The following is a 13,905-nucleotide window of genomic DNA, read 5'->3' as shown; positions in this document are numbered from 1 at the left end:
TTATGTCATCTCTGTGGATGCACTTTGTAACCCGTTCTGGGCTCATTTGGGAGGATGGGCTAAATAATTGAGCAAATAAATAAAAAATAAAGTTACATTTCCTGATGAGCTTCAGTCTCTTTGGACCTAGCATAAAATATTTACTTCATGCTGACCTTTCTCTTGCTTTTTTTTCCCCTTTACCAGGATGTCCAGTTTTTTGGGTCTGGGAATATCCTGCAGCCTGACCCCAGATTAAGAAGTAACGTGCTATAATCAGATAGTTTTAGAACTGATTTACTTAAAGCCCAGCACCCTGCACCATGGGAATATTCTGCTTCAGTCAGTACTACTTCAGTCTTTTTATTTATTTTTTTTTTTAGATAATTTATTTGTCAGTTAAAGTAAACAAAGTCCTTACGGTTCTATTTTTATTCCGTTTTTATTATTTCATTCCTGAGGGATAGTAATGTCAAGATTTTAAGGCTCCTCCTCCTTAGCCTTTCCCATTGTTATGAATAGAAGCAAATAGGGAGGGGGGAGAGGGGGAAGGGGTGCATTCAAAATCCCCATAGGCAGGAGATTCATACATAAAGAATAGCAGAGCCAGTACAAGGCCAATGGGCACCCTAGGCAAACCTTCAGCTGCAGCCACCCCTCCTGAGATTTTGATCATTAAACTCAATCATGACCATCTCAATGCCACTCTTCCCACAACAATCCTAAAAAATGAAAAAAAATACATAAAATTGACATCAAAATTTTAAGTATTAAACTTTGCTTTATATGTAAATGTCACCAGCTGATAAGACTCTTCCACGTTCTATATATGGTGCCCTTCCAAGATGCACACCTAAGTTAATTGGACAATGAATTGCTAATCAGCAGTAATTGGATTCTAAAAACTAATTGACATTGACTGACACCAATAGGAGTTGTGCAGCCTCTGGCTGCATGCTATTCTAAACCCTGGGCGCCTAAATCCCATAGTGCAGGGGTGTCCAATGTCGGTCCTCGAGGGCCGCAATCCAGTCGGGTTTTCAGGATTTCCCCAATGAATATGCATTGAAAGCAGTGCATGCAAATAGATCTCATGCATATTCATTGGGGAAATCCTGAAAACCCGACTGGATTGCGGCCCTCGAGGACCGACATTGGACACCCCTGCCATAGTGCATAACAAAAAAGAGGGCATGGGTGCGTCAGGGGCATTCCAAAAAGTCAGGTTCAGGGTTATGGAATATTGGTTTTGTTAGGGTCCAATTAAAAAATCCAGACCCCTAGATCAGTCTCCCAGGCCCGCCCAGTTCTGCCTATCCCTGCCCTGTAATGTCCTAATCCTTCCCTTAATCAATACCTCATTGTATAAAGGGGAAGTTCCAACACCCTAGAAAGCTGCAGTGATCAAACCATTGCGGAAGAAACCCTCCCTAGATCCAGCCACACCAAGCAACTATAGGCCAGTTTCTTTCCAATCTTCCCTTCGCATCATAGCTCCTTGAAAAAACAGTGCTCCACCAAATAACTACATTCATCAAGAACCAGAATGCCCTCTCCACTCATCAATCTGGATTCAGGAGCTATCAAAGCACCGAAACAGTACTCCTAGATTTAATAGATGACTGCTGGAGCTACATGGACAAAGGTCAGGATGTACTTCTCATCCAACTGGACTTGAGTGCAGTCTTTGACATGCTTGACCATGAGATCCTACTATCCAGATTATTTGAGATTGGGATCAAGAATACAGCACTTTCCTGGTTCTCATCCTTCTTGGACCAAAAACAACTAAACGTGTTAGCAAACTCGGTACTCTCTAAACTGAGAACCGCAAAATATGGAGTACCCCAAAGTACGCTTTTATCCTCACTTCTATTCAACATCTGCATCAGACCAGCCCTTGATATTGCAAAGAAGCATGGAATCAACATACACTCCTTCACTGAAGATATACAACTCTACACCCCTCTGGGCAACTAGAGACCTCTCACAACTAGAGACCCTACAAACCTGCCTCATAGAGATTAAAGCATGGATGACAACCAACAAACTTCAACCGAACCCATCCAAGACTGAACTTTTATGGATTCACCATGATTCATGCTTTGCCTCTCGTCCTTGCATCTCCTGGGACAACACCACTCTGATACCCCAAGACCAAGTGTCCAGCTCGGGCATTACACTGGATGCTGATCTGATTCTTTCAACACAAATCTCCAACATAGTATCCTCTTCCTTCTACTACGTACGACAACTAAAGCCCATCTGCCATTACTTCACTGATTCTGGCTTCACCCAATTGTTATATGCCTTTGTTCTATCCTGCCTGGACTATTGCAATGGTCTTTACACCGGTCTACTGGCCAAAGAGCAGAACTGCCTACAAAGAGTCCAAAATGTTGCAGTGCGACTCCTAAAAAACCTTGGCTTTTTTGACCATATCTTCCCAGCATTGACCCAGGTCCACTGGCTCCCAATACACCAACGCAATATCTTCAAACAACTAGTACTAGCGTTTAAATGCTTCCATTACATGACACCTGACTATGTAGCGAAGAAACTCCCAATATACCACTCTCAGCGGCCCCGCTGTTCACAACGGGAACTCAGACTTTCCAACCCTCCAGCAAATAGCCTCCACCAGAAGACAGCCTGAAAACGATCATATTCCTATAGCATACCTAAATTATGGAATCAACTTCCTCCTGCCATTAGGGCAATTGATAACCTACTGACCTTCCTGAAAGCAGTAAAGATTCTTCTTTTCATGGATTGGATCAATTCTGGTCTCAAACTTTAACAGACCTTGCTTCAATGTACCTTACCTCAGAACACCTGCTAACCAGTTTTTCTACCGTTCACTGCAGATATGTTAATACCCATTCGTGACCCGCAACCCCAGTCGGGTTTTCAGGATTTCCCCAATGAATATGCATGATATCTATTTGCATGCACTGCTTTCATTGTATGCTAATAGATCTCATGCATATTCTTTGGGGAAATCCTGAAACTCGACTGGATAGCGTCCCTCAAGGAGGGACTTTGACACCCCTGCTCTATGGTTTCATTTTCTTAGAATCTGCAAAGCATGTGTTCTTAGTCACATTCTCTATAAGTTATAAGTTATTGATTCTATAGCTTTGTGTTTTAATCCTGGAGCATGTTATTGACTCTGTAGCGTACGTATTAGAGAATGACACGGTGACAAAATTCATCACCGTTCCTGTCCCTGTGGATAACCGCGGGAAACCATGTTCATGTCATTCTTTAAGGAGAGAGGGAAAAATCAGAGTATGAATGGCCACAACCACTGACCCACAAGCTTTGCTTTGAAGAATGCTGGTGTAGAAGGATTGAGGTTGAAATAGACACTAGAAAATGACATGGGATTATTTCCCGCGGTTATCCGCGGGGACGGGAATGGTGATGAATTTTGTCACCATGTCATTCTCTAGTACGTATTGAAAACTTTGTGTATGTATCCTTGTAACTCGTTATAGGCTCCTGGGGAGGACGGGCTATACAAATGAATGAATAAATAAATGTGTATATTCCAGCTGTGTTTATAAGCAGATGATTATGGTAATTCTGCAGTCATTCCCTCCCTTCTCTGTTTCACCCTGCTAAAAATGGAGCCAAGTTAGACACAAGGTTTCCACAGCATATGCAGCCTTCAGTCACAATAAAACAATGCCCTCCTGCAGTTATAATCCCAAAGCATAATTAAAAAAAAAAAAATAAAAAAGTCCCAATCAGTGTCTGCTCAGAACTGACATTTATCAGATGCATTGTCTCTGCGTCTCCTCTCATCATCCATTCATTATTTCCAGGACTTTTTTTTTCTCACGATCCGTTCTTTATTCCCTTTGTCCCATGTGTCTCGTTTCTGGAGGTCATTACCCAAGGCTGAAATATAAAGGAAGACACACTCGCTTTGCCAAAATACTGATCCTGCCTATGAAAACCTTTTTGGTATGAAGTGGCTGAGGGGAGGGGCCCAAACATGTATTAACTCGTTCATCAGCAGCACAGCCGTCACCTTAGCCCCAAAGGTCTTTGGGATGCAGTAATCTCACCGGCAAGCGTTTGTGTGGGATCCATCCATTTGGAGAAAAAGGTTCCACTGAGGAATTGGGTATCAGATTAATTGATGATGATAACCTGTGCTGTGTGAGCAGTTTTGCATTACAGCAGGGGGGCTGAAGCCTTGCCTATTCTTATGAGTGCTTCATACTAGAGAATGACACGGTGACAAAATTCATCACCTTTCCCGTCCCCGCGGATAACCGCGGGAAACCATGTTCATGTCATTCTTTAAGGAGAGAGGGAAGAATCAGAGTATGAATGGCCACAACCACTGACCCACAAGCTTTGCTTTAAATAATGCTGGTGTAGAAGGACAGAGGATGAAATAGACACTAGAAAATGACATGGGTTTATTTCCCGCGGTTATCCGCGGGGACAGAAACAGTGATGAATTTTGTCACCGTGTCATTCTCTACTTCATACCCTAAAGAGCTCTAAGGTTTGACTTGGAGGTGCAGAATTACGCCCTGGTTGGTCACAGCAAACACATTTCAGGAAACTTAACTTCTTTAGCTTTTCCTCATTTGAGAGGAATAGAAGCTGGCCCTGGAATCCTATGAGCAGTTTGGTCGAAGTCCGTGTTACTAGCAGGAGTAAATATATGCACCTAAATGTGGTGCTTTAACATGTAATGTACAGCGCTCTGTACGCTTACATACATAACTGTTGAACCTACCCGTCTGGTGCATATTTACATCCCCTTGCATTTCAAACTGCTGAGGCCGTGGCTAGCACATTACTGTCACAATCGCATACGTATAGAAACATAGAAGATGACGGCAGAAAAGGGCTACAGCCCATCAAGTCTGCCCACTCTGCTTACTCACCCCCTGTCTATGCCCTAATGACCCAATTTTCTTATCTTGACCTTCGTAGGGATCCCACATGGGTATCCCATTTATTCTTAAAGTCTGTTATGTGCTAGTATTGTATAAATTATAGGGCCTTTTTACTGAAGAGCATTATGAAATGGGCTTAAAGCATTTTGAATAAAAAATTGGTTAAAATACCCTTTTGTACCCAGCACAAGAATGACACCTGCAATAAAATTTCAATGATTGGATAAGGGGATTTCAGTACGGGCTCAATTATCCCTACGAATGACCAAAAGCCCCGAGCAGGTGTTCATAGGTGACTAGCACCAGACTCGAAGGTCTAAATAAACCCTGCCTTGTACATCATGAATACCCTTATTTCAAAACATTTAACTGGTAACATTAAAACAATATATAAATATAAAGTGCAAACGTGCATCCAGCATGGGAAGAAAAGGAGGGGAAGGTGTATTTGAAATTCCCACAAAAATCGATCACAAAAACTCATCAAAAATCAGTGAAAAACAAACAATCACTTTATATTTATTTAATGTTACCAGTTAAATGTTTTGAAATAAGGGTATTCATGATGTACAAGGCAGGGTTTATTTAGACCTTCGAGTCTGGTGCTAGTCACCTATGAACACCTGCTCGGGGCTTTTGGTCATTCGTAGGGATAATTGAGCCCGTACTGAAATCCCCTTATCCAATCATTGAAATTTTATTGCAGGTGTCATTCTTGTGCTGGGTACAAAAGGGTTTTTTTTTACCAATTTTTTATTCAGAATTTTCCCAGTATTGGTAATTTATATTTTTGGTTTTTTTGAAGCCTTAAAGCATTTTAACATAGGATTTTCCCACACGCTTATAACCATTTCTAATGCGGCCCAAAAATAGGGCTTTTCTTTCCCCCCCCAAGTCCTGTGCTAATTTTTCCATTATTAACCCGGGACCACAAAAGTACTAACACATTTTGCCTCAAGTATTTTGTCTCATGTTAAGTGTGTGGTAGCGCTTAACATGGTTTAATGAAAGGACCTCTTTCTGCGCAATTGGTACCTAACACTATTCCTGTTATAGATTGAGGAGGAATGTGCCTTCCTGTATCCAGGGCTCGGAATGCCTCAATGGAAAAAGTCCCAGGTTGTGGGAAGTGGAAGGTGGAATTACAGAGAAGTGTTGGAAAATGACCGATTCAGACTCCCGTCAGATTTTGTAGTTATCTGCTGCTGGGTTTCAAGGTGCCCCCACTGTCTTTGTGTATAATGGAGTTTCAATTCCAATACAGCAAGAGATTAAAAGCTTGGGGGTATTGTTGGATTCCTGTTTATCTTTTCGGGGACATATTACTTTGGTGGTACGAATAACCTTTTAAAGATTTAAAGCTTGGGGGTATTGTTGGATTCCTGTTTATCTTTTCGGGGACATATTACTTTGGTGGTACGAATAATCTTTTAAAGATTTGTTTAGCACTGAGGTTGCGTAGGTTTCTTTCCCCAGGGAATTTTCAACAGGTCATGCAATGTTTCATGTTGTCCCATTTGGACTACTGTAAGGCTTTATTTTGTGGGCTGCCAAAAAAGGCATTGAAGGCACGCTTGATAAAAGGGATGGAAAACCTCTCATACGCTGAGAGATTGGAGAAACTGGGTCTCTTTTCCCTGGAGAAGAGGAGACTTAGAGGGGATATGATAGAGACTTATAAGATCATGAAGGGCATAGAGAGAGTAGAGAGGGACAGATTATTCAAACTTTCAAAAAATAAAAGAACAAGAGGATACTTGGAAAAGTTGAAAGGGGATGTTTGTTTCACAAGAAGGATATGGCGTTACTCGAGAGGGTTCAGAGGAGAGCAACACGTCTGATAAAAGGTATGGAAAACCTTTCATATGCTGAGAGACTGGAGAAACTGGGACTCTTTTCCCTGGAGAAGAGGAGACTTAGAGGGGATATGATAGAGACTTATAAGATTATGAAGGGCATAGAGAGAGTAGAGAGGGACAGATTCTTCAAACTTTCGAATAATAAAAGAACAAGAGGGCATTCAGGAAAGTTGAAAGGGGACAGATTTAAAACGAATGCTAGGAAGTTCTTCTTTACCCAACGAGTGGTGGACACCTGGAATGCACTTCCAAAGGGCGTAATATGGCAGCGAACGGTACTAGGGTTTAAGAAAGGATTGGACAATTTCCTGCTGGAAAAGGGGATAGAAGGGTATAGATAGAGGATTACTGCACAGGTCCTGGACCTGTTGGGCCACCGCGTGTGCGGACTGCTGGGCACGATGGACCTCTGGTCTGACCCAGCAGAGGCATTGCTTATGTTCTTATGTTCTTATGTCACTGTAGGTTGCACAAAATGTGGCGGCGAGAGTAATTGGAGGTATCTCTCGCAGAGAACATGTAACTCCGCTGTTGGCCAAGTTACACTGGCTCCCAGTTTCATGGCGGACTCAGTTCAAGATTTTGGTGCTGGTGTTTAAGGCCATTCAGCAGTTGTTGCCAAAGACAATTTCTGATTTAATAGTACTGTATACAGCTTCTCGTACATTGCGCTCTGAGTCGCAATGTCTGTTGGTTCCCCCTTTGAGGACTATTGCTAAATCCACAATTGGTTCAAGGGTTTTAGTGTAGTAGGTCCACAAATGTGGAATATACTACCTGACAGTATTCGCCAAATTCCACTGTTTTTATCTTTTCCTAAGTCATTGAAGGCTTACTTTTTTAGAGAGGCTTTTGGAAATGTATAATGGAATAATTTTGTGGCAGATGTTATATAGGGGTCCTTTTATTAAGGTGCGCAGTAATTGCTAAGACATCTATTATATTCTATGGGCATCTTAGCATTTAGCGCGAGCTAATCTTTACCATGCGCTAAATCAGTTAGCGCACCTTAATAAAATGACCCCATAGTTTGGTTCTGTCTTAAACCTGTAAATAATGTACTTTAACAAATTTACTTTGTTTGAAGAACAATGGGATTAAAAAAAATTGTTTGTCTATTAATTTTATGTATGTATATCGTGTAATATGTGGGATATAAGTGTTTTAAATAAATAAATACAAATGTGTGAGTGCACAGAATTCTGGTGCAATTTTGAGAGTTCTGGGAGTGGTCTGCTAGACAGGAAGTAGAGCTCTGATAGAGAATTCTAGAAAGTCTGGATTGGAAGGAGGGAGGAGAGATCTCAGATCAGAAGAAGAAGAGAGAAGTGTCCCAGAGTCAATAATTTTCTCTCTTTTTGCGTTTTGTGTGTATTTAGCTAACAGATGATTTCAGGGACAGTGTAAAGCAGGGGTAGGGAACTTCGGTCCTCGAGAGCTGTATTCCAGTCGGGTTTTCAGGATTTCCCCAATGAATATGCATTGAAAGCAGTGCATGCAAATAGATCTCAAGCATATTCATTGGGGGAAATCCTGAAAACCCGACTGGAATACGGCTCTTGAAGACCGGAGTTCCCTACCCCTGGTATAAAGGGATGAAAACGGGGCAGTTGCCCTATGCCCTCTATGCTACAAGGGGCCCAAAGCCTGCCTAAATCTGAAGAAGATACAACCTCGCTATTGGATTTTGGGTCTCCTTTCTAAATTTCTGCCCAGCATGTTTGAACACCAGCCCTTGATTATTTATTCTGATTTCAATCAACTATGGGGCCTAATATTCAAAAGCAATTATTGGGGGAATTCATCGAAGGGCACTAACCGTGTTAGTGCGCTAACGATTAACTTGTGCTAAACACTAAAGGTGCGCATTATGTTCCTTTGGGCGTCTTTAGCGTTTAGCGGGCACAAATTGTTAACATACACTAATGCAGTAATACCTGTTGATGAATTCCCCCCATGTGCTCGCTGCCAGCAATATCGTTTTTATGTCCTTTTATCACAGACACCACCAACACCGCTGAAAAACACTGAACACAAAAAGAAACAAAGAAATGAGTCCTAATATGTCATCATTAAAGGCTCTTAAAGGCCTACAATTAAATTGGTTTATGAAAGTGATGGAAAGTAAGAACAGTCAGAAGCCACTATCACCGTTAGCGACTCAAGATGGTTCTCGCATCTACATAACCAAAACCTCCAAACTCATGTGTGAACTATCACTGTGGTTGTGGAATCGAATCCCAGCGCTGCTCCTTGTGGCCCTGGGCAAGTCACTTAATCCTCCATTGTCCCAGGTACAAAATAAGTACCTGATATATGTAAACTGCTCTGAACGTGCAACCACAAAAAGGCGGCACACAAGTCCCATCTACTTTCCTCCTTTTTCTAGAACCGTGTCTCACAAACTTTCCAGCCGGCGGCACACTAAACTCGGCGCCCCGGCTGGAAGGCCACCCAGAAGTGTATAGCCTTCAACGCGATGATGTCACATGTGTGCGTGACATCGTTGCGTTGACGTTCAGCGCGGGTGCAGAGGCCCATCTGGCCGCAACCCGCCTCGGTGGAGGGATTCGGGAGAGGCCCGTTCTGTAGGCAGTCGGCTGGCGCGGATGACTCTCCTCCTCGCGGGTGTGTCGCGGCACACCTGAAATCTCAGGAGGCACACGCAGTTTGCGGATACACTGCTCTAGAAGCTAACAATGGATTGTAAAGATAATCGTCATTCGGTGACAAACGTGGAAATACTCTGTGCAATACTCACGTGCCATGATGCCCTGGTCTGTCAAGCGCTCTTTGGTTCTCCTCTGCTGAAGTCGTAACTGTAAAACTGTTAAAGAAAGAACGTCAGGAAACAATCCTTACACTACCTGTCTCTAGATTACTATTTCAAGGTCTCCAGGATCTGTCAAAAGAAAGGTCTAAAAACCTTTCACTTATTTTAAGTACTTTGTCATCAAATAGACCCAGTCAGTTACTTCAGGAAGGCAGACCTGCCAAGTCTCTCAGATTCAGTGGGAGACTATTTTTGCAGGTTATCTCCCGCATTCCCACTGCGGAGTCTAGAACTCCCATTCAGTAGCTTCCTCCTCCATTGGTAGTAGATGTGTTAATAAGAAGTTATCTCCTGTTTTCATGGGAACAGCCTTATATTGAGAGCTGAGAAACAGACAGAACTGGCATAACCACTTTGGACTCAGGCCTACCCAGCAGTGGCGATGTAGCTGACAGGGATCCCCCAACCCTGGCAGACGAAGACTTCTGGCATCTCTCCCTCAAGGAGATGGTGGTGGTGGTGTCAGGTCAAAAGCGCGCCGGGACAAAGGCGCGAGCAGACAATTAAGCGCAGCGCGGAGGCGTGCACCGAAGAAAATTACTGTTTTTAGGGCTCCGATGAGGGGGTGTGTGGAGGGGGAACCCCCCCACTTTACTTAATACAGATCGCGCCGCGTTGTGGGGGCGTTGTGGGGGGTTTGGGGGGTTGTAACCCCCCCCCCCAATTTTACTGAAAACTTCACTTTTTCCCTGTTTTTAGGGAAAAAGATAAGTTTACAGTAAAATGTGGGGGGTTACAACCCCCCAAACCCCCCATAATGCCGGCGCGATTTGTATTACGTAAACTGGGGGTGCTCCCCAACAAAACCCCCCGTTGGAGCCCCTAAAAACAGTAATTTTCTTCGGCGTGCGCCTCCATCTTGCGCTCAATTGTCGGCGCGCGCCTTTGTCTTCTGCGTTGTTGTCTATGGTTGGGGAGGTGTTACTTAACTCCACTCCAACTCCCCCTCCCAGGTACCTTCAAATCCTTTAGGTCTTCACAGGCAGCAAGCAGCAACATAATTCCCCAGCTCATGCTGGCCTTAGCCTTCCCTCTGATGCAACTTTCTGTTTGCAGGACCAGGAGATTGTGTCAGAGGGAAGGCTTGGCGCCAGTATTAGAAAGGGGAATGAATTGCTGTTCACAGCCAGTGAAGACCTAAATGATTTAAAGGTACTGGGGAGGGGGAGTTGAAGTAGAGTTAAATTACCCCCCCACACACACACACAATCCCCTGGAGTGGGTTGAGGGAGTGGAGTTGTGATCTCTTGTTCTCCTCTGGTGGGAGGGAAAGATGCTGGGTGGGTGGGGAGTGGCAAGGGGCGGGGCCATCAGGCCCACCCACTTTGGGCTCAGGTCTGCCCACAAGTCGGTGTCTGGCTATACCCCTGTATGTCAGCAGGAGACATCATTTTAATGAGGCATTTCCTGCTGCTGATGGGGATGGTGGCTTGTTGGTGCAATGGCTGCAGAGATAAAGTTTGCCAAGGGCTAGAGCTAGATGCAGAGTGGGTGGGGTGTGTCCTAAATGACTCCCTCTTAAAAATTGGGTCCCCTTGGCTCCGAAAAGAACATGTCACTTGTAAACTGTGTCCTATACACTAAGGATCTAACACACTTAGCATTTTAAACTTAGGCACATGATGGGAAAATAGAACAATAGAAACTAGAATAATTTGTAGACCATTTTGGTATCTCTCTCCAATATTCTACCTTCCATTGTACCAAGTGCACAAGTCCATACAGAGCTATAACAATTACATTTTCTTTTATTGTCAGTGACCAGAGCAGTAAACAAAGAACAACCCATCACCTTTACCTTGTTTGTATCTAGCAGTGTAACTCAAATCTATATACTTTCTTTCTGCAATGGATAAGCTAATAAAAAGTCAAACAATTTTTTCCTGTGTTTTGGTAATCACGAAAGGCCCATGGCCCTTACCTTAGATCTGACCTTGGATCTAGCCCAAGTGAAGCTTATGATTAACATTAACTGTTCCTAGTAAATCGATTCCCACAGACCTGTGACCTTTACACTCTCTTCGGCAGTACCACTGGACAGGCTTATGTCTCTTTCAGTACCGAAAATTTCATGCCATCAATACATTTTGAACTGCATAGCAGAAATGTGGCCATTTGTAAAGTATGGATTTTTGAACTAGGAATAACACATCTATCTGCATTTCAAATGTAGGATTTCCTTAATGAATATAAAAAGCCATAAGGTATATTGGGGCCCACTTTAAGGATGATCTCGTGAATCTGGAATAGCCCCTACATCTCCTAGAAGCCACCAAGAAAAGGACATTTTGAACCCAGTGCTGGCAAGTGTAGGGCTGACTGGAAGTTGCTCCTGCCCCAGGACCCACTGGATGACCAGGGATGTGGGACAGTAGGCCATGGGGCTGGGGGATGCTCAGGGGGGCCTAACTGGGATTTTGTGCAAGAATGGGGATCTTTGGGGGAGGGGGGGGTCTGTTGTGGGTCTTTGATCAGAGGTCCTTAATTGGGGGTGGGGAGGGGTGGCACAAACAGGGTCTGACAGCACAGACTGCCCCTTCAAGATGTGGCCCAAGAGTGTCAGGCTGCAGCTTTGTGGCCTGATGTTCCCCAGATGGTAGACTAGCACTGTTCGTATGATTGTTCACAAGCACCATTGTTCAGATATCATGGTATCATGCGCTAGCGACTCCCTCGGTAAAATTACGGGATCCTTATACTAAGGCGCGCTAGCCGTTTTAGCACGCGTTAAATGCTAATGCGTCCATAGACTATAATGGAAACATTAGCGTTTAGCATGCGCTAATATTTAGCCCGCGCTAACATGGCTAGCGTGTCTGAGTAAAAAGACCCCTAAGTTGAATTAAAAGTCCAACTTTTATTATAACTTGATAATTTATCCCCTTTATATATTACCGTGTTTTGGGAATGTGTAAATTTTGGGCTGGTAACATTTCCTCAGTTTGAATGAGAAAATAGTATCTGTTGGGGGTTGGAGTGGGGGAAGAAAGAGGGACAACGGAGCACCAGTGGTGCCTCTGTCTTCTTCCCTCTCAACCTCCCCCTACCTTAGTGCTTTTCCCATCCCATGATGGTAACTGAAAAGGCTCTAGAAGGTAAGAATGGTGCACTTATGCCTCCCAACCATCTAGGGAACCATGGAAAAAGCTGAAGAGTTGGATTCACAGCATGTTTACTGTGGCAAAAATCTGTGTGAAATGCACAGAGGGACTCTTCCCAATCTTTAAATAAAGCCCCCGAGGCAAAACTCTCACAGTGCCTTTTCTACAAATTTCTGCTTGTACAACTTTTCCTATAGAATTTTTTTCCCCTTATTGTGCAAAGATAGATTGACTTACTTTTGCCCCTAAAAGCATGAGAACATAAAAACAGCCAGACTGGGGCAGACCAATGGACCATGTAACCCAGTTTCCTGTTTCCAATGGTGGCCAATCCAGGTCACAGTACCTGGAAGAATCTCAAATAGTAGCAAATTTTTATGCTACCAATCCAGGGCAAGCTGTGGTTTCCCCCACGTCTCAATAGCCCACTTTGTCTCAATAGCCCACTTCGGGCTTTTCCTCCAGGAACTTGCCCAAACCTTTCTTAAACCCAGCTATAAGAACCATTGTAACCACATCCTCTGGCAATGAGTCCCAGAGCTTAACTATTCTTTGATTAAATATGATTTCCTTATATTTGTTCTAAAAGTATTCCAATATAATTTTTATTGGAGAGTCTCATGGTTTTTGCACTTCTTGAAAGGGTGAAAAATCTGTTCACTTTTATCTGTTCTACACTACTCAAGATTTTGTAGGCCTCAATCATATCCCCCCTCAGCTGTCTCTTCTCCAAGTTGAAGACCCCCAACCTCTTTGGTCTTTCCTCATTTGTCGAAACGCGGACCGTGTTGGGTCCTGTATCCCTAGCGGACTAGGTCATTTAAGGCTTTTATGTGGATAACCTATTTTTATGTGGATGAATTTATTTTATGTGGATGATTTCGGTGTACCTTTGGAACTTTGACACTTTCAAATAAAGTCAATTTAGTAACATCGTCACTCCACAGAGTTATTTTTGTTCCATCCCCTTTATCATATTGGTTGTTCTTTTTTGAACCTTTTCTAATTCTTCTCTTTATTGAGATACAGAAACCAGAACTGTGCGTAATACTCAAGGTGAGGATGCACCATAGAGCAATACAGAACCATTATAATATTCTCAGTCTTATTTACCATCCTTTTCCTAATAATTCCTAGCATACCATTTGCTTTTTTCTGTTGCTGCTACACACTAGCCAGAAGATTTAAGTGTGGAGGGGCTTAATCAA

The 13,905-nt window shown here is 43.2% G+C and overlaps 1 protein-coding gene across 9 annotated transcripts in view; it reads right to left on the bottom strand.

Annotated features, from left to right (window-relative positions):
* MYOCD (myocardin) overlaps positions 1-13,905 on the bottom strand; it is a 157,723-nt gene that overhangs the window by 103,319 nt on the left and 40,499 nt on the right. For 5 of the 9 annotated variants that reach the window (XM_033962038.1, XM_033962043.1, XM_033962036.1 and 2 more), the window contains one exon: positions 9,525-9,590. The exons of 1 other annotated variant lie outside the window; for it this stretch is intronic. In XM_033962038.1, coding sequence (XP_033817929.1) covers positions 9,525-9,531 — 7 coding nt within the window. In that variant the 5' untranslated portion in view covers positions 9,532-9,590. Of the gene's footprint in view, positions 1-8,700; positions 8,791-9,524; positions 9,591-13,905 lie in introns of all 9 variants that reach the window. 3 more of the 9 variants (XM_033962042.1, XM_033962039.1, XM_033962040.1) reach the window with 1 other exon arrangement.

This window comes from Geotrypetes seraphini, chromosome 10, assembly GCF_902459505.1.
Source record: "Geotrypetes seraphini chromosome 10, aGeoSer1.1, whole genome shotgun sequence".
Taxonomy (NCBI): Eukaryota; Metazoa; Chordata; class Amphibia; order Gymnophiona; family Dermophiidae; genus Geotrypetes; species Geotrypetes seraphini.
This window is presented reverse-complemented; position numbering and strand designations above follow the sequence as displayed.